This window comes from Schistocerca cancellata, chromosome 3 (assembly GCF_023864275.1).
Source record: "Schistocerca cancellata isolate TAMUIC-IGC-003103 chromosome 3, iqSchCanc2.1, whole genome shotgun sequence".
Taxonomy (NCBI): domain Eukaryota; kingdom Metazoa; phylum Arthropoda; class Insecta; order Orthoptera; family Acrididae; genus Schistocerca; species Schistocerca cancellata.
Genome location: NC_064628.1, coordinates 952,397,595 through 952,422,267, shown reverse-complemented (window position 1 = coordinate 952,422,267; position 24,673 = coordinate 952,397,595). Strand labels below are relative to the sequence as shown.

General features: G+C 45.8%; 1 protein-coding gene across 2 annotated transcripts in view; it reads right to left on the bottom strand.

The window, feature by feature from the left end:
* Positions 1-24,673, bottom strand: part of LOC126176018 (RNA-binding protein 34) — a 110,775-nt gene that overhangs the window by 65,669 nt on the left and 20,433 nt on the right. For both annotated transcript variants that reach the window (XM_049923140.1, XM_049923141.1), the window contains exon 2: positions 11,034-11,220. In XM_049923140.1, the coding sequence (XP_049779097.1) occupies positions 11,034-11,215 (182 nt within the window). In that variant the 5' untranslated portion in view covers positions 11,216-11,220. The remainder of the gene's footprint in view (positions 1-11,033; positions 11,221-24,673) is intronic.

Sequence of the window (24,673 nt, the reverse complement as noted above, 5' to 3'; positions counted from 1 at the left end):
AGCACTACTGTAATGAAGAGCTGGAGAAAATTGTGGCCATCCACTGATGTCGAGTTGGATTCACTAGTGAGTGACAGCGATGAGCCAGTCAATTAAGAATTATTAATTACTTTGTACACTGTAATGACAATGAAGATATTACTACGTGTCTGAATGAGGAAAACTGTGATAAAGGATCAAACTTTAACAGGTGAAGAAATAATCAAAGGCAAACAAGAAAGTAATAAAGTGATTAAGAAGAGGACACAGGAGGAGAGAGCACGATTTCTCACACTGCCAGTGCTGAAGCTGGCGAGGTCTTCCCAGAGTACATTATGCGGCAACCAGATACGTGCAGTACCGACGTAATGCTCGTAAAGCAGTTGCATTATAAAGCACGCCACCGTCGCGTATCGTCATTGCGACAGTTAAAAATTACGGACATGTTTCATAGTGAGTGATACGACTGTATAATTACGTACTGTATACACTCTAGGACTAAGTTTTCTTTGAAAATTAATGTATCTTTTGATTTAATAAAGTACATCCCCTATGTTTTAAAATTTTATCCTTCGGTTTAATAAAGTACAGTGCACTGTATTCCCTATGTTTTCAAAATAAATAAAAAACAAAATAATGAATAAAATAAATTTCAGACACTCAATTATCCGGCACTTCCACTAATGTGGCACCCATGTGCACCAGGAATGGCTGGATTAGTGAGAGCCTAGTGTATTCTTTTTAAACTTGTGCCACAGTTCCTCTATATGCTACTGACCTGTGCCGAAAGTTTCAAGTTCTTCACTGAGATATGACACTGCTGATTTTTATCTACTCTGATTACTGAACACATGTATCTTTCTGCCTGTTTTAGTTGTGCTTTGTACATTGGTAATTATTGATGTCACAACCACGTCATGGTCACCGATACAAGTTTTGATGTGGACATCGTCAAAGGGGGTCAGGTCTATTTGTCACAATTTGTCATCTATTTGTCAATATATACATATGATCTCTTTGCATTCCCTACAGAGACAGCTTTTGTTGTGGCTGTTCACCAAATGCTGGTGCCTGTGTTGAAAAGTGGTGTTCTGGCCAATATGAAATCCTCATCTGATTTTTTGAGAATTGTTACGTGAAAACATTCGATTTTTGTGTATCTTACAGTCTGACATCTGGACTTTATAAAGAACTGAATTTCTTTTCATTGTCAATCATAGTTATTGTGCATCAAATGAGGTAAAAATATTGCACGAAATTTTTAAGGATTCGCAGAGGTAAAGGTGCACAATGTGATCTTTGCACATGGTTGATTTGATCTTATACACTGCTATGAATGAAATGTAGCAAAGGTATCAAAATTTTACTTGAAACTGAAAGCAAAAGGTTACCTCATTTCGTTCTCGAGGTATTGGGTTTTATATCCAAAGGACAGTAGTGCACGACACACCCATTCGCATCCTTGCACATCGTGAATCGTGTGGTCATAAAAATCTTCATATCTCAAATGATTCAAGATATCAAAACACGGTTTCCTGAATATACAATGAGGCAGGTATGTTGTATGATAAATATGTGAAGCTTTTCTATTCACCGAGTTATGGAAGTAACTTGTCCATAGCAGTGAGATGTCAGCAGTTCAGGATGCATTCAAACATCCCTAAAAATACAGGAAAATCCAAGCAGCACGACATGTATACATGCCCACAGCAGTGATAGGGTTAAAAAAGAGGCAGACACACTACAATGGAAATAATCTATTTGCCAGAAATTTAAAATTTTCATGACAATCAGTCATTTGAACTTTGAAAGTTTCTGCAGAGGGGCTTGGATTATTATTTCACTCATAAGAAGTCACAGCATCATATTTACACTTTTTTTTTTTCGTGAACAGCAGCAACAAAACTTAATAAACTTATTGCAGTTTGTGGGACTTTATTAAATTTAGTGAGTGTTTAACTTCAGATTTTGAGCTGGACAATAAAAATCATTTAGTATAGTATTGCTTGGTTGGTGTGCAAATCTAATTTCACCATGAGTGAAACACCAACTAACTTTCATTGGTGAACGCCTTTTTTTTTTTTTGGGGGGGGGGGGGGGGGGGGTTACAGCTGAGTGTGTTCAATCTCTCAGACTACATTCATTCAAACTGCTGATCTCATAAATTGAAGGGGATGAGGTGGGGTGGGGTAGCAAGCTTTAACACTCTTGAACTTAACTGGCTGGTTGGAATTAAAGTGACCATACTGCAAGGTCATCAGTGCCTTCATCCTATATGTGTCAAAGTAGGAATAAACCTCAAAGGAAGGAAACAAAAGCTAAATCCAAGGAAGCCGAATGGTGAACAAGATGAAATAACACAGAGATAAAAACAAGGAGAAGTAGGAGAGTAGTGAGAGGGAGTTAGACGGGTGAGCTGCTCTGTCTAGAATGCAGTTTGAGGCCCCAGTGGCAGCTTATGTAGTGGGAGATGCACCTTTTTCATCCAACCAGCATTACCTTGTCCTATGTTACACCAACAAAATTAGTAACACAAACAAGACATAATATCTTAGGAGAGACAAAACATTAAAAGATGGCAATTGTACAAGAATAAAAAGGTGGGAAGAGTAGGAGTCAGGTCGGACCACCGAGCAAGGGCCACCATGGGTCACCTCAGCCAGAGCAGGTGAGGGCTGCCACTCCAAACGCTCAGGCAATCAATGAGGCCAACGTGCCCCATCTCACAGGGAGAAGTACAAACCATCTTCATGGGTGAAATGTAAAAGCAGGTCGGCTGCTTCGGTATCATCCACTGGCACCAGAGGTAGCCTGTCTGGAAGGTTAAGAGATCACTGCAAAGCAGCCAAATTTGGGCAGTCGAGTAGGATGTGGGCCATAGACAGGCACTACATCGCCAGTACGGTGAGTCCTTGTGTCGGAGAATGTGGCTGTGAATCAGCCAACTGTAGCCAATGCGTAGCCAACAAAGAACAGTGGACTCCCAGCAAGAAGTGTGTGTTTGGGGAGTCCATGGCAGACCGTTCCAAGATCCAGACTTCCAAAAACTGATGGTGTAGAGTTGACCGAAGGTCCAGTTATGGGACTTGCATTTCCCAAAAAACCGGTATCCTGGTAGCCAACTTTTCCAAGTGGTCAGCTTGTTCATTCCTTGCAATCTCATCATGTCCAGGGGTCCAAACAATGACGACCGGCCGTCTAACTTTATGGAGGTCAGAAGGAAGAGCCTGGATAGTCATGACTAATGGGCGACAAGGGTAGGATTGGTCTACAGCCTGAAGGCTGCTCAGGGAGTCACTGCAGAACAGAAGCACCTTGCTGAAGCAAGAACGGGCATGGCTAAGGGCTCATTGATGGCCAATTCAGCAGACACTGCATCCATTCAGCAAGGAGTGTAGTTCGTTGCACCTTGCACTTGTGTATTCAAAACTGGTTCGTCCATTGACTGCTGAATAACCAGCAGTACGTCAATTCTGATCCTGGAAATGTGTTGAGGACAGCGGGGAACAGGCAGTGAACCACCATGGAGTCAAATGAATCTTTCAGTTCAAACAATAAACTGACACAGATATGAGGTGATACATGCCAACTGAGGCAGATATGAAGTCACGGTACATGCCATGAGGGTGTGCGTGAGTGCTCCCCAACAAAATGAGACAGTGGGGGAGTTGGAGTCCAGAGCAGAGACACTGTAGTCTAACTGCAGTTGTGAGCCCAGTTATGGGAGATGAATCTTTCTACTAGGAAAAAGGACATGATAGTTTGGATGCTTAGGGGAGCTGTGAACGTATATAGCAGAACTGAGTAGCTGTTGCTGGCATCTGATCCGTAGTGGAGCAACCCCAATCTCCACGAGCAGCCTGTTCACAGGGCTAGTTCGAAAGACTCCTGTTGCAATGTGATGTATCTGGTCCAGTGACCACAATGCCAAGGGTGATGCCGAACCATATGCCAGACTCCCATAATCAAGAAGGGACAGGATCACAGCTCTGTAAAGCTGCAGACAGGTAGTGCAGACTGCACCCCCGCTGGTGTTATTGAGGTAGTGAAGTATATTAAGATGTACAAAGCACTTTCACTTAAGTTGGTGAAGATGGGAAAGCCACATCACATGGGCATCGAAGATCAGACTCAAAAAGGGGCAAGTCTCCACCACATTGAGGAGCTGGTAGTCGAGGTCGACTGAAGTGGATGACATGATTCTTGGTGGCTGAAAACAAAGTAGTGGGTGAGGGCTCATGACTGCACCTTTCGAATAGTGCTCTGCAGTCTGTTCAGCCAAAATCTGCAGCAATAGTAAAAACAAAGACCATCGGCAAACAAGGAGGTTGATACTGAAGATTTGACAGCTGCTGCTAGATCACTGATGGCTTCTAGAAAGAGAGGGACACTCAATACAAAGCCCTGCAGTGTCCATTCCCTCGGTTCCCTTAGATATGGGGGGCACTGTGGGAAGCAATAACTTTAACCCAGAATGTACAGTGCACAATAAGTTCTGCATAAAATTCAAAGGTGGGCCCTGGAAACACCATTCATGTAAGGTAGGGAGTAAGTGGTATTGTCATATGATGTCTTAAGCCTTTGTAGGTCAAAGAAGACAGCAATAAGATGTTGATGTTGGTTAAAAGCTGTCTGGATGTTGGACACCAGGCAAACCAAATTATCAGCAATGGAATGGTCTTGGCAAAAACTGCCCTGCGATGGAGCCAGAAGGCCCCAAGACTCAAGGAGCCAACGCAGCCGCCGGCTCGCCATGCATTTGAGCAACTTACAGACAACATTTAAGAGACTAATTGGGCAATAGCTGTCCATTTCTAAGGATGCTTACCCAATTTCAGGACAGGGACAATGATGCTTTCTGGCCACTGAGATAGTAACTCACTCTAGCTCGACATGGTAAGGAGAATCCACTGATGTGTTTGAGCATTTTGTTACAAATGCAGTCTGGTCCTGGGGCTGTATCAGTGCAAAGGGCTAGGGCACTGAAGAATTCCCACACAGTGAACGGTGCATTGTAGGGCTCCAGATGAAGTGTAGTGAAACGTAAGTGTATTCGCTCCACATTCTCTTTAAGGACAGAAAAAGTAAGTTCCTAGATGCAGAGGCTGGAGCATAATGGAGAGCAAAATTTTCGCCAACAGTGTCTGGGTTAGTGAAGACAGTACCATTCAATGAAATACCGGGTACACCTGCAGTGGACTGGTACTCAAGAGGCATTTGACCTTCGCTCAAACCTGTGAAGGACGAATGTGTAGTCCAATGGTTCAAAGGTACCATTCCCAGCATTCTTGCTTGCAATTTTTTTTTTTTTTTTTTTTGTTAGGTGGTGGACCCTGGCATGAAGCCGTTTAACCTTCCATCGGGCGAGGCTGTTCAAATTGATACACTTTGAAGCTTACTGTAAATTACTTGTCAACGAGTGGCAGCACTGACGCCTACTCGCTAGTAGCTAGCCATTTCCGAACGCTTGTCATTGTTGTGTGCTTCAATGTCGATACGACTGCTCTGTTGTCAATATATGTGCTGATTGATCAGTTTGATACACTGCACCCATTCATATTGCATTTCAACAATTCATTTCTTTGGTTATCAACATAACTTAGTAAGTAGTACAATGTTAATATACAATGTGTAATGCACTTATTTTCTTTTTGGACCGTTTAATCGTCAGTTAAGAATGTTTGAGTATCAGGTATCAAATTGATACACTGCGCCTGACTGCGTTATTTTATAGTAATTTTATCATTTTAGGAGTGAGACACTTGATCATGGCAGGCTACAGTAAGATGTACAACCTCCTTGACCCAAGTCATCTTGCAGAAATACAAAAAATGTTGTTCGAAGAGGATAAAGATGAAGTTCAAGAGGATTTTGAAGATGAAGTAAGCACAGATTGTGATGACGCAGTTGAAGTTCGGCAGGAAGATTCAGAAACAGAAGAAAACGACAGTGAAAACGATGAGGAAGTACTTGAAGAAAGCCAGCATTATTATACTGGAAGGGACAAAGAGACAAAATGGAATGAAGTTCCACCATCCGTCAGCCGTTGGTTGCGAAAGCTAGAATTTTGTGTGTATGTTTGTGTGTCTATCGACCTGCCAGCGCTTTTGTTTGGTAAGTCTAATCATCTTTCTTTTTAGATATATTTTTCCCACGTGGAATGTTTCCCTCTATTATGTAAATATGGAATTAAGATATATGCTCTTGTGGATTCCCAAGTATTTTACCTCTATAATCTGGAAATATACGCTGGGCTCCAGCCAGAAGGATTTTACCATGTTAGCAATGAACCTTCAGATGTTCTGAGACTATGTGAACCAATTTATCAGTCAGGTCGAAATGTGACAGCAGACAATTGGTTTACTAGTATTGGTTTGATAGAAGAGCTAAGAAGAAAAAATCTTTCTTTTGTTGGGACGATGAAGTAAAACAAGTGTGAGATTCCTCTGGAGTTTTGCTACCAGTAAATGCAGGGCTGTCCATAGTTCACTTTTTGGCTTCAAGAAAGGCAGTACTCTAGTGTCCTACGTTCCTAAAAAGGGGAAGTATGTTATCTTGGCATCAAGTTTGCATGAAGATAATTCAGTAGATGCTGACACAGGAGATAAACAGAAGCCATCCATTGTAACATTTTACAATAGCACCAAAGGCGGAGTCGACTCTACAGATAAGTTGACCGCTTCATACAATGTAGTAAGAAATGTGTGCCATTGGCCCATGGTCATATTTTTTGCAATGATCAATATGAGTGGAATCAATTCACAAGTAATTTACTATGGCAACAACGAGAATTTTATCCGAAGAAAAGGATTCTTGAAGCAACTCTCACATGCGTTAGTTCTACCTCACTTGGTTCGTAGATGCTTGGACACCTCAGGAATTCACAGAGATCTTCAACTGCGGCTACAACAATATAGGCCAATGTGTGAAGAAGAAGCAGAAGACACAAGTAGAAACAAAGAACAAGGGACTGTTATCAAGAGGAAAATGTGTAATACCCGCACAGAAAAAAATAAAGACTCACAAAATATTGTTGCAAAATGTGTCAGAAGCCTATCTGTTTGATACACACTGAACCTTTGTGCTCTGAATGTGGAAAAATTCCGCATTTGTTACCACAGTCAAAAAGTGACGATGAAACAAATGAATGAGTTGTAATATCATTGTTGTTCCGCTCCAGTGTCATAATAGCCTTTCCATAAAGATAATGGTCATTTGTAATGTGTTATTAGTGAAATATAATAAAGAAGCAAATGAAAAAGCGACATTTTTATTATTTGTTACTAAAGCCCAACATTGACGATAAGAAATCTGAATGATGAATATTTCTACTGCAGTTGTGCTCGTATGTCATCTTTGTCTTTCTTTAAATATATTTGGCATTTATAATATGTTTTGTGAACAGAATTTAATAAATGATCATGTGAATAAACAGTGTGATCAATTTGATACACCGCACCCGATCTCGCTGCGACAAACACCGCGCCCGACAGAAGGTTAAAGGCAATAAGATGCTCCATCGATGGACGTCATTTATAGTGTTGGAGAGCCCACTTGAAGTCACTAATGGCCTTAGTGATTTCTTAAGTCCACCAAGGTACTATCTTCCAAAGTGGGGATCCCGAAGAACATGGGATCGCCAAGTCGGCTGTCAATAGAATGGCTGCTGTCGCATTCTGGACAGACGTATCAATACCTCCATGTAGTGGGGAGATCAGAACGGTAGAGGACAAAACATCCCAGTTGACACTGTTGAGAGCCCATCTAGATGGGCACCCAGTAGTGATGCTGACAGAAGGACAGAAAGATTGGGAAGTAATCACTACCACACAGGTCATCTTAGACCCTCCAGTGGATGGATGAGGAAGACGTGGGCTGAAAACTGCAAAAGCAATGGCCAAGTGCCATGTGTCACAATTAAGAGTAATGAGGCTACCAGTATTCCACGAACAGAGGTCGAGGTCTGCCAGTAAGTTTTTGATGTCATTGTCAGTTATCACAGTTACACCCCAAAAAGGGTTATGGGCACTGAAGTTGCCCAGGATAGGAAAGGCAGGAGGAGCTGAGAAATCATTTCAGACAATACATCGGAAAGGAGACACGACTGTCACCATTTTTGAATGTATTTCAGGGGCTCGAAGATGACCCAAAGTTGGAAACTGGCTGATCACACATTTACGCTGCGGACCCCCACAAAAATAAAAAAAGGAGCACATGTTCGTTATGTACAGGGTCCATAAGATATGTGCAAACTGCACCCGATGTGATTCTTAAAATATCCCCCATCACTATGAAGGGCAGGTGTAAACAATGCTGGAAACCAAGTTTCCTGACAGACAATGCAGAAAGCAAGGCAGGAGCTTAACAGATGTCATAGCTCTGCTACGTGCTGGAAAAACTGCTATAATTCCAATGGAGAGGTGAGGGCATGAAGGGATCAAGGAGGCAGGTTACACCTCAGGATGTCACCTGGTGCCACTGGTTGAGAGCTTATGATATCAACACACACACAGGTTGAGAGGCAGTGTGTGGTACAATCTGGAGCCATGGGGAATGTTGCCTCAGCCACGGAAGTGGAACACATGGGATCTGGCCATCATCTCCTTTGCCTTTGAAGAATTTTTTTTATCTTTCTTCTCCTTATGGGGTTCAGATGACTAGGAGGGCTTCCCAATTTAGTTTCAGAGGCTGAGGAAGATCGCAAAGCCCTACTATCAGCAGCCTGTGGCTCCTTCAGCCACTGGCTGGAATCCCGTTACAGCCTGGCAGAAACGCTGCAGGGGAGTGTCCTGAGGACCCCTTTCTGGCGTGAAAAGCCAGACTAGTGATGCATCTGCAGCTGGATTGGGACTGACATCCCTGGTGGGTGGGGAGTCATTGCTCCCAAAGTAGATGTGGGGGAAGCAGCAGAAGGAGGAGAGGCCCCAACCATCATGTGTGCAGGCACTGTCAAACAGCCCTGAGGGCTCACTGTTGGATGACTTTTTCTTAGCCTTGGTATGTTAGTCTGTCCAGAATCTTATACCTCTCTCTCTCTCTCTCTCTCTCTCTCTCTCACTCTCTCTCTCTCTCTCTCTCTCTCTGTGAAAGACAGTGGAGTCTGATGAGCAAGGAGAATGGTGCTCTCCACAGTTGACGCAGATGAGAGATGGAATGAAGGGAACATTCACGTGCAACTGTGTTCCACAATCCTTATAACCTGGGCTGGTGTCGCAATGCAAAGACATGTGCCTGAATTTCTTACATTTGAAGCACCGTATACAAGGGGAACATACAGTTTCACATCACATTGGTACACCATCACCTTGATCTTTTCAGGGAACAAGACACCATCAGAGGCCAACATAAAGGTCCCAGTAGTAATCCTCTTGTCCTTTGGCCTCCTACGTACTGACTGGCTAAGTGTACAGCCTGTCACTCCAGCCTGTCAGACTGCAAGATGTGGTCACGGTGGGAACTGACGACTTGACTCATACTAATTACGGGGAGTGATAGTCACAGGATTGTTACCCAGCATGTCACAAGTCAGCAAGATCCATGACTGGGCAGGAGATGAAGCTTTAATCAAAACTGGAAACACGTTTCATTTTGGAGAAGGCTGAAACTTTCTCAAACTTGTCCTCCATATTCTCTACAAAGAATAAAGGTGGCCAAAAAAGAATCCTCAACTACCACTGTACAAATCAGGTATTAAGGACAGTATTTCTTTGCTTGTCATTTTGCCCTACATTCCCCCTAGAGCATAGCTAGGAAGGAAACATTTAGGCAATGTATCACTCAGCACTGAACAAGTTCTTTCCTTCTGAAGAGACTGTTGAGGCTGTATGACCACCAGTGGGGAAGAGGTTGTTGAGACTCAGACCAGTGGGGGAAAGCTTCATCCACTTCATATGCACATCACCTGCCATAGTGCCACATACTCCGAATGGGGGCTTTTCCCATGGATACCACCCAGCCTCAGCAACAGATACCTGGCCAGTGATCCATTGCTAGGAGTCCCCGTGCCCAAGTTATGATGGGCACATACTCCTCAGCACACATGTGGAGAGTTCAACTCGGGCACCAACAGTGCAATCACTGTGTGGTCAGAGGACTACCACTGTGCAGGTACTTTTATGACCAATCCCCTCCCTCCCTCACCCCCCCCCCCCACACACACACACACATACATACACGTTATGGCTACCGTGCTGGGTTTTAGACTATTACCTTATTATAAAGAAAGGCTACTAAACTGAAAAGACACAAAGGTATAATACACATTGGGTGACCTTACCTGAACAATCCACACTTCTGACAATTTGGAAAAGTGGTGGCAGGTCGAACCAAACAATGGGAGCCATGTACTTATTAATGAAAAGGTATAGAGAGCACCAGAAGTGAAATTGAAAACTAGGGTCCTGAATCATGTACCACATCAAAGTGGGTTCTGTAACAGGAAGATCATCTGACAGATAGGCACAGGAGGAAAGAAATTTAAGTATAGGCTTGCAGCACAGGAAGGGAAGTAGCACTGCACAGGCTGGCACCCCCATGGTAGCCAAGCACATCCCCACAAAAGGGTTGTGAGGCTCCCAGGGGAGGAGGGCGGGGGGGGGGGGGGGGGTTAACTTTATCCAGGAATACTTTTAACAACTTAAAAGAAGAAAAATCTTTCAATAATAAATCTACTTGTTTAAAAAAGTGTGTTAGGTCATAAATTATCACAAGTAGGTATTGAATTGCACTGAAAACAGAAATAAACCTAGTAATATTACACAATGAACAACATTAATCTAACAGAATCTTCTAATTAGGAAATAACACAAATAACTTATGGCTAGCAGACTGAAACACACAATTAGAATATCTTTTTTTCTAGAAAAAGTGGAAAGAGTTCTGTTAAATCAGACATGCTCAAGTCTCCCTCGATTCTCAGTTCAGGACACAGAAGAACAAGATTAGATTGATTTTTAAGTCCTCTCATCCCAAGTTTGATATCACTCTTGATTTCAAATGTGTGTTTGGAAAAGGGTAAGGGTAAGGGTAAAGCAAAATGCATCATACATACATACCTGTGTACTTTTGACTTTATTTTAATATTTTCATAGCTGGATGTTTTCCTTTTGCTTTGTGATGTTTTCTCAGTTAATGGAAACTGTTGTTTTATAACTTTCTTTTGAAAAATAATCTTTTCGTTTCTATTTTCTTTTATTCCAGAAATTAGACTTGATAAACTGCCAACTTCATAAGCCATGTTACCTGTAAAATTTAATCAAATATAGAACTGTTACCAGGTCTCATTACCTAACAGCACTGAAAACAGGCAATTTAAATTTGAACAAAAAAATGCAAATTATGATTAAATCTGACACGTACAGTAGTGATACCGACACGGCATAGCAAGCATAAATCTCTGCACCAGCAGATCTACTTTTGCATTGTTTTGTTTTGTTTTAGGACACAAAAACAGCTAGGATCATACGTGTATGTCAGAACCGCAGAACACAAAGACAAAAAAGGAGATAAAAATGGTTACACATTAGCTCAATCGAAAGACAGCTAAAAACACGGACTCTGAGAAAGGTCCACAAAACACACCTTAGAGACAACGGAGGTCCTGAACTAAAGATTAAATGTCCTTCACCATATTGCTACGAGGGATAAAGAGTAAAACGTGGCCAACAGCCCGCACGACATCCGCTAAAATGCCTGATAGCTCAGGCAGCAAACATAAATTAGAATGTAAGTGGTTAAAAAAAGGGCATTCCATGAGGAAGTAGCAAACCGTTAAATGTTGAGGACAATAAGCACAAAGTGGTGATAGATCAAAACTTAACAAATGGCGATGGTTAAAAAGACAGTGCCCAATACACAACCTAGCTAAAATGATCTCATAAGGGCAAGAGAGATGAGAGGTAGTCAGCCAAGCCACTGGGAAAGGTTTAATTCCCTAGAGCTTGTTCCCATGATGGGAAGGCCAATGGTGACACAACCTGCTGACAGACAGCAACACAGAGATCATTAGGAGGGAATGTAAGAACTAGCGGACCGAGGCATGAGGACTGCAGCCTTGGCAGCAGCGTCAGCAACCTCGTTTCTTGTTAGACCAATGTGACCAGGGATCCACAAACGTAACAGTGGCTCCATCAAGAGTGAGTAAGTGCAAGCTTTCCTGGACCTGATGAGCTATAGGATGGGCGGTGTACAGCACACAGAAGTTTTGACGTGCATTGAGAGAGTCTGAGCAGATGATGCAATTGAAAATCCTGTGTCACTAACTGTATTGCATGGACTGAATACAGGACAAAGAGCTCCACTGTAAATACTGAGCAGTGTTTCTGAAGATGGTACCGAAAAGTGTGTGTGCCAACAATGAAAGCACACCCGACAACACGGTTAGCCATCAGTGTACACAAAGGTACTAGCACAAAGTTCCATGCGAAGTCAAGAAACTTACAGTGATAGAGTCTGGAGTAGAGTCCTTAGGAAGCTAGTGAAGTCAAAGATGAAGAGGGGCTGGAGCACAAAGCCAAGGTGGTGAGGGGTTTACACCGATTGGGTAAGAGTGGCAGGTAGTGTGAAGTTAAGCCACTGGAGCAACAGCCAAAAGCGAAGTCCAGGAGGTAACAGAGAAGAGGGATGCGCCCCATACTGGCAATCACAGGAGTCATCGAAGGATGCACAGGAGGAGTGGCCACGCATTGCAGATAAACAGCATGCGTATCTGCCGAGGAGAAAATTACAGCACTATGACTGCAGTAGTTTGACAGCTTCTACACAGAGACTCTCAACCAGGCTGGGGTAAAAAGCACCAGTGGCCAATCGGATTCCACGATGATCGATTGTGTTTAGCGTAAGATGGATGGACATGTAGATGTGTAACCAAAACACCAACAGTATAGTTCCCAACAGACAAGGGACTGGTACGAACGGAGGAAGGTGGTCCGATCCACTCCCAGGGAAGTACTGCTGAGGACACGTATGGCATTTGGAGACCGAGTACAACAGGTGGCTATGTAAGACGTGGGAGGACAAAGAAAGTTTCCTATCGAGCATGAGCCCTAGGAATTTCATAGTTGCAATGAACGAAAGAGCCACAAGCCCAAGATGTAAATACAGTGGCAGAAACCAAATTCATACAAATGGTTCTGTCATTGGGAGAGTGATAGCTGCTGTCTATGCTCCACAAGTAAAGACAATCGAGACAACACTGAAAATGCCACTCAACGAGACAAGTCCGTAGCAAACTGCAATAGATGGCGAAATCATTAACGAAAAGGGAGCCTGAGATGTCCAGTGGGAGACGGGCAATAATGGGTTGGTTGGTTGGTTAATTGGGGTTTAAGGGACCAAACAGCAAGGTTGTCAGTCCCTTGATTCAAAGGCAGTCCATTCGGACGGATTTACATCTCAGAAGAATCACAACGATAAAAGTTAAAAGGCTAAAAAACATAAAAGTGCAGTTGTGTTGTCAATGATGAAAACAAAAGGGAGGGAAGTCAGCAAGTGGGCAACCCCAAGGCTATGCTAGATGCAGGAAATATCCCACCTCTGATGCAGTACAGTCCGCCCTGACAGCTGAGTGGTCAGAGTGGCACTCTGTCACGCCAAGGGGTCTGGGTTCGACTCAGAGCTGGGCCGGGGATATTCCCCACTCAGAGACTGAGTGTTGGTTGGTTGGTTGAAAAAGAGAGAAGGGACCAAACTACGAGGTCATCAGTCCCTTGCTCCTAACAAAACAATGCCAGAAGGGTGAGTATAAAACGGACGAAATATATAACACAAAAAGGAAAGAAAAGAAAAGCCACAAGAATGAAGGGAAGGCAATGAATATTAAAAGAATCTAAAGAGGACAATAAAACAAGAGAGCCACTAGAAACAGAAGGGAGTAAAGCATGACAGCAGATTACAGTGGCTGGCCAACCATGAGAATAAAAGGGAAAGCCAGCCACTCTGCAACACATTGAAACCTCCACCCTAAAAGCACTAGGGTGGAGGACACGGAGGGACAAACGACATGCACTAAAACTCACACAGAAGTATAAAACCCACTCTCACAGATAAAATGTAAAACTAAAGCTGCTGTGGAGGCATTGTCGCCCAACACCAAAGGCAGGGTGCTGGGAAAGTTAAAAGTCTGTCGCAGGGTGGCTAAAAGTGGACAGTCCAGGAAAAGGTGGACCACTGTCATTCGGGAGCCACAGCAACACTGAGGTGCGTCCTCGCGACATAGTAGGTAACAATGCGTTAGCCACGTATGGCTGATGCGGAGACGGCAGAGGACAACTGATTCTTTAATGACACGCAGTTTGTTGTGCGTGCTGTTATGCCATTCCGTCTCCCAAAGCCGGAAAACCCGGCAGTGTAAGAAAGAACGCAGGTCAACTTTGGAGATGCCTATCTACAGAAGCGGTTTCCGTGTCGCCTGTTTGGCCAGCCTGTCAGCAAGTTCATTACCAGGGATTCCGAAGTGTCCTGGGATCCACACAAACACCAGGGAGCGGTGGGACTGTTCCAGAGCATAGATGACTCCTGAATGGACACTACCATAGGGTGGCAAGGGTAGTACTGGTCGATAGCTTGTAGGCTACTCAATGAGTCAGTACATAGGAGAAATGACTCACCAGGGCACCAGCGGATGTACTGAACAGCACAAGATATGGCTGCCAGGTCTGCAGTGAAAACATTGCAGCAAACTGGCAAGGAGTGCTGCTCAACATGTCCTCCATGAACATATGCAAAGCCTACGTGACCATCAGCAATTGAGCCATTGGTGTAAACCACTTTAGAGTCGTGGAACACGTCAAGAATAGAGAGGAAGCAACAGGGGAGAGTGGCAGTGTTAATGTAGTCCTTAAGGCCATGCAAAAGGTCCAGACGAAGCTGTGACCAAGGTGTACACCATGGAGACGTACATGAACAGACCACAAGTAGAGGTGGTAAAGAGAAGGACTCCAGTTCGGAGAGAAGAGACCACACGCAAACCACAATCGTTAACCCCAATCTGGGCTGCCGATGCCGGAGATGGACTGCCGCGGGTGGGAAATGGAGAGGGTAATTCGGATGCTCAGGGGAACTATGAATGTGTGCTGCGTAACTGGCAAGCAGTTGCGCACGTCTCATCTGCAGTGGAGGGACACCAGCCTCCACCAGTATGCCAGACACCGGACTCATTTTAAAAGCTCCTGTCGCTAGTCAAACCCCACAGTGGTGCACAGGATCGAGTAAATGCAATGTTGAAGGTGCTGCCGAACCATAAACCACACTCCCATAGTCAATTCGGTATTGGACAAGGGCTCTGTAGAGCTGCAGCAGCGTATAGAGATCTGCACCCCAATTGGTGTTGCTCAAGCAACACAGGGCATTGAGGTGCTGCCAGCACTTCTGCTTAAGCTGGCGAAGATGAGGGAGCCAAGTCAAACGGGTGTCGAAAACCAGTCCTAGGAACTGATATGCCTCCACTACAGTGAGTGGATCGTCATTAAGATAAAGTGTGGGTTCCGGATGAACAGTACGACGCCAACAGAAGTGCATGACACATGACTTTGCGGCTAAAAACTGGAAGCCGTGGGCTAGAGCCCATGACTGCGCCTTGTGGATGGCTCCCTGGAGGTGCCACTCAGCAACAACAGTACTGGAGCAGCAGTACGAAATGCAGAAGTCGTCTGCATAGGTGAGACGGAGGGCCCTACAGCCGCTGCTAGACCATTAATGGACACTAAAAATAGAGACATGCTCAATACAGAGCCCTGCAGGACTCCATTCTCCTGGATATGGATGAAACTATGGGAGTCACCAACTTGTACACGGAAAGTACGGAGCGACAGGAAGTTTTGGATAAAAATCTGGAGTGGTCCCCAGAGACCCAACTCATACAATTTGGCAAGGACACAACATCACCAAGTGATGTCATATGCTTTACGTTAGCCAAAAGAGACGGCAATCAAGTGCTGCTGTGTGTAAAGGGCTGTTCGGATGGCAGACTGAATGGACACAAGATTATCAGTGGTAGGGCAACCCTGGCAGAAGATGCCCTGACATGGAGCCAGCAAGCCACCTGATTCCAGGGCCCAACCCAACTGCTGACATACCATACATTCCAGCAGCTTACAAAGAACGTCGTTGAGGCTGATAGGCCAATAGCTATGCACATGAAGTAGGTTTTTACTGGGTTTGAGCACCGGAATAATGGTGCTCTCCCACCACTGTGATGGGAAGACACCATCGCACCAGATCCAGTTGAAGACGACTAGGAGATATCACTTGTAGTCAGATGAGAGATGTTTAATCATCTGACTGTGGATGCAATCTGGCCCAGGAGCTGTGTCAGGGCAATGTGCAAGGGCAATGAGAAGCTCCCACTCAGTAAATGGGGCGTTATAGGATTCACTGCAGCATGTACTGAATGTGAGGACACTCCCTCCTAGCTGCCATTTGAGTGTGCGAATGGCTCAGGGGTAATTCTCCAACGCAGAGGCTCGAGCAAAGTGCTCAGCAAAGTCCTCGGCAATCACCTTTGCGTCTGTATAAAACTCATCATTTACGGTAACACCGGGGACAGCAGTTGGGGCTTGGTACCCGAAAAGACATTTAATTTTTGCCCAGACTTGGGAAGGCGACTTGTGGCAACCAATGGTGGAGACTTATCTCTCCCAACACTCCTCCTCCTGTTGTTTGATAAGGTAGCGAACATGGGCACAGAGCCGTTTAAAATCTATGAGGTCCTCCAGGTAAAGTTGCGGCTTATCCCACTGTAGAGCTCACCGACGCTCCATAATTGCTTCAGCCACTTCCTGCGACCACCAAGGGACTGCCTTACACCTCGGGCACCCTAAAGAGCGAGGAATCGCATTTTCTGCTGCAGAAACAATTGTGCTATTCACCTGCTCAACCTTCACATCGATGTTACCATGTAGTGGAGATTCAGCAGTGACAACAGAGGTGAAAGTTACCCAGTCTGCCTTGTTCGAAGCCCATCTGGGCAGGCGTCCATGGGCATGACACCAGGGGGTGTGACAGGAAGATGGGGAAGTGGTCACCACCACACATGTCATCATGTGCTCTCCAGTGGATAGATGGGAGAAATACTGGGATGCAAATTGATAAATCAATGGCCATAACCATCATGAGCCACACTGAAATGTGTGGCAGCCCCAGTATTTAAGAGGCAGAGGTCGAATTGCATCAGTAAAGTTTCGACATCTCTCACTCGGCCAGTAAGCATGGTACCATCCCACAAGGGGTTATGGGCATTAAAATTTCCCAGAAGTAGGAAAGGTTTAGGGAGTTGATCAATCAGTGCAGCTAATACATTCAGGGGTACTGCACTATCTGGAGGAAGATGTACATTGCAGATATCTATTTCCTGTGTCGTCGTCATTCTGACAGCCACAGTTTCAAGAGGGGTTTGAAGGGGCACATGTTCACCACAGACCGAGTTTAGGACATAAACGCAAACTCTACCCGACACTCGACTATAGTCGCTACGGTTCCTGTAATATCCCTTATAGCCATGGAGGGCAATGCACATAGCAGGTGTAAAGCTTAACAGTTGCCGTAGCTCAGCCATGTGGTGGAAAAAACCACCGCAATTCTACTGGAGGATGACATCGTGAGACTGGGAAGGCATGGTACATTCAATGAGGCTGTTTACACCTCAGAGTCACCTGTTGCCACTGATTCATTACTTCAGCAATCTATATCCACTGTGAGGTTCTGGCAAGATCTAGGTCCTCAGTGGATGCCTAAATCTCCACTAGATCCTCAGCTCCGGGGCTTGTAGGTAGCGGTGGTGTGGGTGCCACCACAATTTCCTGGGTCTTAGGGGTTTCTTTATGGATTTCTCTCGCTGCTCCTTGAGTTTCCCTGGCTGCAAGGACTTAACTGGCTCAGTCTCCGAGACTGAGGATGAAGCCGTACGGACAGTTGCTTTTGGGCTCTTCAGCCACTGGCGGGTGTCTTTTTTCCCTCTAAAAGAAACCTGGGAAGGGAGTGACCAAGGGACCCCTTCCTAGCCAGAGAAGCCGAAGAAGACTTACGCTTCTCCAGCTTAGAAGTGGGGACAGATGTCCCCAATGGATTGGGAGGGGGGGAGGGTGTTTGCTCCTGAAGTAGGTGGTGTAGGAGCAACAGGGAGGGAAATGCCTCCCCACCATCAAGGGGGCATGTGTAGTCTTCTGGGTCTGAGAGGTGACCTGGGTTGGCAGAGCTGATGGTGCCAGAACTGTTGTAGTGGCGGCATAAGATGATATACGCAGACGATGCAGGCGTTCAAATTTTCTCTTAGCCTCGGTGTAGGTCAGCCTGTCCAGTGTCTTGTACTCCATGATTTTCCTTTCTTTCTGGAGAATCCTGCCATCAGGCGAGCAAGGTGAATGGTGCTCTCCACAGTTGACACAGATGGGAGGCGGGGCACATGGAGTATCGTGATGTGATGGACGTCCGCAATCTCAGCATGTGAATACAGCGTGAAGACAGGTGGCTGAACTTCCAGCATTTTAAGCACTGTATCGGGGGAGGAATATAGGGCTTTACATTGCACCGGTAGACCATCATCTTGACCTTCTCGGGCAATGCATCACCCTCAAACGCCAAGATGAAGGCCCCAGTGGCAACCTGATTATCCTTCGGACCCCGGTGGACATGCCGGACGAAATGTACACCTCGCCGCTCTAAATTGGCGTGCAGCTCATTGTCTGACTGCAAAAGAAGATCTCTGTGAAATATGATACCCTGGATTATATTTAAGCATGTATGGGGTGTGATGGTTACAGAAACATCCCCCAATTTGTCCCAAGCGAGTAACTCCCCGTGACTGGGCAGAAGATGCTATTTTGATCAAGATTGACCCAGATCTCATTTTGGACAAGCCCTCTACCTCCCCGAACTTGTCCTCTCAATGCTCAACAAAAAGCTGAGGCTTCATCATCATGAAAGATTCCCCATCAGCTCTTGAACATACAAGGTACCAGGGCGAATAAGGTCCGCTGCCATCCTTAGCCTGACGTTCCTCCCACGGTGTGGCCAGGGAGGGGAACGATTTGGGGTCATACTTCTGTGCGTTGAATTGATCTCGTGATCACTTAGAGACTGCTGGAGTTTCACCACCAGCAACAGATGATGGACTACGCTTCATCGTGTGTCATCCGCCCTAATGCCACCCAATCGGACCAGGGGCCCTCCCCACGGGTGCCACCCAGCCGCAGCAAAGGCCACCTGGCAGGATGGCCATTGCCACGAGTCCCGATGCCCCAGGGGGACGGGCATCTACCCCTTGGCATACGTGGTGAGTTAATGGCGCAGGCATCAACAGAGCAATCCCCATGTGGTCTGGGGACTGCAATCAACAGGGTACATGGCAGCCCCACCACACAATGGACTGGCTACCGTGCTGGACATCAGGTGCAAAGAAGTCCACGGTCATCATCGAAGCAAAAATCGGCACTGCATAGTGCATGGTGGAAAACGCACCCAAGAAGGTGTCCTCGCCCAAGAGATGGAGAATAGGCAGGACTGCAATGCGACGACGAGAAAATGGGCTAAAGATCTCAATGCACGATGGACACGATGCACCTTGTAAGGCGCCCTTCCCCAACTGGCTCGCTCTTAGGGAAAATTTTGAAGAATGGAGGTCAAATCCTACAGGGGACAGTCACATAAAGGCCGAAACGTGTGAAACTCCTTTTAGTCACCTCATATGACAGGCATGAATACCTCGGGCCTATTCCAACCCCTGGACCCGCAGAGAGGGGGGGGGGGGGGAGGGGAGGCTGGGTGATGTGTTGTCCTCGTTATCATTTCGTCATCATTAGTGGAAGGGAACATGAAACCACCACTGGAATCACTTCCCTAGACACTCATGCGGTGGACCTAGCTGACGAGGCTTCCCCCATGACGAGACCTGCTGTAAGGCAAAACACAAAGTTAGTTTAGATGCAGTACATGCAAGACCACCTGCTATTCAAAAGCGTTCAACCGCTAGAATGTAAATGTGGGTACTGTAAAAGGACACTACCCAAATCTAAAAAGTGATTAAAGAAAAAAACAGAGTTAAGGGGAGAGAAAAGAGGACCTTGGCCAGGGTGGGGAGTCAGGAATCTCCAAACACAGCTTACAGTGTGAGACACCCCAACACCAGAGTGAGATTAAAAACCTTAAAACCGAGAATAAAAACCAATTTCACGGAGGAAACAGAGCCAGTTCGACCATCCGGGAATCTTAAGCCAACATTAAAGGTAAAGTGCGGAGAAGTCTGTACATAGTATGCATAGCCAAAAGAAGGGGGCATTCCACCAAAACGTGGGCTACAGATCGGAAGGCTCCACAACCACAAAGTGGAGGTGGCTCACTGCACAAAGGAAACCATGTGTCAGCCTGATATGGCCAATGCAGAGACGACACAGGGTGGTTGAGGCCTTTCAGGAGAGGCGGAAGGAATAACGCCATGGGACTGGTATCACCCTAATTGCACGAAGTTTATTAGACAGGGAGGTAGCCTCCCAAGAGTTGGCCCATGATTACGCGAAGTGGGATTTGATGTGAAGCCGTAGATCCACTGCAGGAGAGGTTACAGAGAAGTGGGGTAAGTGACTGCTCCCCCAGCCAAACAATCAGCAAGCTCATTACCTGGGATACCCAAACGGCCAGGTACCCAAAGGAAGTCAACGGAACAAGCAGCACGGTGAAGATCAGCGAGACGGTCATGGATGGCCAAGACCAAGAGATGGCGGGAAAAAACACCTATCAATAGCCTGAAGGCCACTCATTGAGTCCGTACATAACAAAATGCGGGCAAGTTGGGACTGTTTAATAAAGGTAAGGATTCCACAGTAAACACCCCACATGCAGTTGGCAGAAGATTATTTTCCATGCCAACAGACAACGTGAAGTCATATCCCACACAATCAGCAGATTTAAAGCCACTGGTGTAAAAAACAACAGCATCCCAGAACTCCCATAAAATTCGATGGAAAAAACAATGGAACATCATCGGGGGAAAAGAATCTTTCGGACCTTGGTGAAGACCCATCCGAATACAGGGCAGAGGAACTAACCAAGAGGGGGTGTTGGGGAGGGATTGTGGAAGATAGGACAAAGAGACGCAAGACGGAACCCAACCGGTAAACCCGACCGAGGGCGGGAATCAGGTGGATGACGTCCTTGGTCTGGGAACAGGATAGAATAGGAAGGATGAGTGGGAAAGGAACGGACAGTGATTGTATAAGAAACCAGAAGACGGAGCGCCAAACAAAAAGGGGTGGATCCCTGCTTTAACCAGGAGACTATCAACAGGGCTCATAGGGAAGGCACCGGTGGCCAAATGGATACCACAATGGTGGACCGGATCCAGGAGGCACAGTGTGTAAGGAGCAACCGAACCATAAACTTGACAACCATAGTCCAAGCGAGACAGCACTGAAGCCCGATAAGGGCTGAGAAGAGTGGAACGATCCGCACCCCAAGAGGTGTGGGCAAGGAAGCGAAGGACATTGAGTCTACATTAACATCCTATCTTCAGAAGTCTGATATGAGGCAGCCAAGTGAGCTTGTTGTCGAAAAGAAGACCCAGAAAACGAAACTGTGGGACCACAAGTAGAGCTCTGGATCGAGGGACCACAGTACGGCAACAGAAGTGGACCACCCACGATTTAAAGGAGAGAAACCAGTTTGAGGGGGGTCCATGCAGAGGCACGCCATATAGCACCCTGGAGCTGCCGCTCTGCAGAGGACATCAAAGAGGAACTAACCCAAATGCAGAAATCATCCACATACAGAGCAGGGGTGACCAAAGGACCGGCTGAGGCCACAAGTCCACCTATAGCAATGAGGAAAAGAAGTACACTCAATACGGAACCCTGTGGGATGTCATTCTCCTGGGTCTGTGAAGAACTAAAAACAGTACCAACCCAAACCCTGAACGACTCATGGAACGGGAACTGGTGGGTAAAAACTGTGAGTGGGCCCCCAAGACCCCACTCACGAAGTGTAAGAAAGATATGATGGCGCCTAGCCATGTCATAGGCCTTGTGAATTTCAAAAAATACCGCAACCAAATGGCGGTTCTGGGAAAAAGCATGCCGAACTGTGGATTCCAAGTGAAGTAAATGATCGATCAGAGACCGCCCCTCTCGGAAGCCACACTGGTAAGGGGCAATAGATCCCTAGATTCGAAGGCCCAACTGAGCCAACGGGCTACCATCCGTTCAAGTAACTTGCAACCAACATTTGTCAGACTAATTGGCCGATAGCTTTCGACAAACAAGGGGTTCTTACCAGGCTTAAGGGCAGGAACCACGATGCTATCCTTCCATTGGGAAGGAAAGTCATCCTGAAGCCAAATACGGTTAAGCACCTGGAGAAGATATTGTTGTTGAGCGCTGAGATGTTGAAGCAATTGGTTATGAATGGAGTCTAGGCGGGGACAATTTCATTAGAAGAAGAAAATGCGGAAAGAATTTCCCATTCAGTAAAAGGTTCATTGTAAGATTCTAACTGACAAGGTGTAAAATGTAAGGCGGAAGCTTCGGCCCGCTGTTTCTAGTGAAGGAAAGCAGCCGGATAGGAGGTTGATGTTGATGCTGTTGCAAAATGGGTCACAAGATGTTCCACAAGAATCAACGGGTCTGTGCAATGGCCACCTGAGAGGGCAAGGCCCAGGAGGGTAGACTGCCAATGGCAACCTTGGAGAGAGCGAAGTGTAGCCCATACCGGTGACATAGTGACAGTAGAACCGAGGGAAGGAACAAACCGTTCCCAACACATCCGTATGCTCCATTACATTAAGTAACAGGCTTTGGCGCGAAGGCGTTTAAAGGTAATAAGGTTGACAGTGGATGGGTGCCACTTGTTGCAAAGCTCGACAGATAGCAATGGCAATGGCCGTATTCCACCACAGGACTTGACAGCACAAAATGGTCCAGATGAGCGTGGGATAGCAAGGCAACAGTACGAACAATCGCATCAGACACATCACATAGGACGTAAGCAATACAACCTTATGAAGAGGGAGAAAAAACGACCTGTGCAGTATATAGAGGCCAATCGGCGCGTTGGAAAGACCAACCAGGTCGTCCATTGGGGAGTGAGAGAATCAATGGGAAGTAATCACTATCGCAAAGTTAATCATGGGGCGACCAGTGTAATGAACGGAGGAGAGAGGGAGAAGAAAGAGAAAAAAATGGCTGACATCGAAATAAGTGGCCAAGGAATAGAAAAGCAACTGGAATCACTCAACAGAGGAAAGTCCACTGGACCTGATGGGATACCAATTCGATTCTACACAGAGTACGCGAAAGAACTTGCCCCCCTTCCAACAGCCGTGTACCGCAAGTCTCTAGAGGAACGGAAGGTTCCAAATGATTGGAAAAGAGCACAGGTAGTCCCAGTCTTCAAGAAGGGTCGTCGAGCAGATGCGTAAAACTATAGACCTATATCTCTGACGTCGATCTGTTGTAGAATTTTAGAACATGTTTTTTGCTCGAATATCATGTCGTTTTTGGAAACTCAGAATCTACTATGTAGGAATCAACATGGATTCCGGAAACAGCGATCGTGTGGGACCCAACTCGCTTTATTTGTTCATGAGACCCAGAAAATATTAGATACAGGCTCCCAGGTAGATGCTATTTTTCTTGACTTCCGGAAGGCGTTCGATACAGTTCCGCACTGTCGCCTGATATACAAAGTAAGAGCCTACGGAATATCAGACCAGCTGTGTGGCTGGATTGAAGAGTTTTTGGCAAACAGAACACAGCATGTTGTTATCAACGGAGAGACGTCTACAGACGTTAAAGTAACCTCTGGTGTGCCACAGGGGAGTGTTATGGGACCATTGCTTTTCACAATATATATATAAATGACCTAGTAGATAGTGTCGGAAGTTCCATGCGGCTTTTCGCGGATGATGCTGTAGTATACAGAGAAGTTGCAGCATTAGAAAATTGTAGTGAAATGCAGGAAGATCTGCAGCGGATAGGCACTTGGTGCAGGGAGTGGCAACTGACCCTTAACATAGACAAATGTAATGTATTGCGAATACATAGAAAGAAGGATCCTTTATTGTATGATTATATGATAGCGGAACAAACACTGGTAGCAGTTACTTCTGTAAAATATCTGGGAGTATGCGTGCGGAACGATTTGAAGTGGAATGATCATATAAAATTAATTGTTGGTAAGGCGGGTACCAGGTTGAGATTCATTGGGAGAGTCCTTAGAAAATGTAGTCCATCAACAAAGGAGGTGGCTTACAAAACACTCGTTCGACCTATACTTGAGTATTGCTCATCAGTGTGGGATCCGTACCAGATCGGGTTGACGGAGGAGATAGAGAAGATTCAAAGAAGAGCGGCGCGTTTCGTCACAGGGTTATTTGGTAACCGTGATAGCGTTACGGAGATGTTTAACAAACTCAAGTGGCAGACTCTGCAAGAGAGGCGCTCTGCATCGCGGTGTAGCTTGCTCGCCAGGTTTCGAGAGGGTGCATTTCTGGATGAGGTATCGAATATATTGCTTCCCCCTACTTATACCTCCCGAGGAGATCACGAATGTAAAATTAGAGAGATTAGAGCGCGCACAGAGGCCTTCAGACAGTCGTTCTTCCTGCGAACCATACGCGACTGGAACAGGAAAGGGAGGTAATGACAGTGGCACGTAAAGTGCCCTCCGCCACACACCGTTGGGTGGCTTGCGGAGTATAAATGTAGACGTAGAT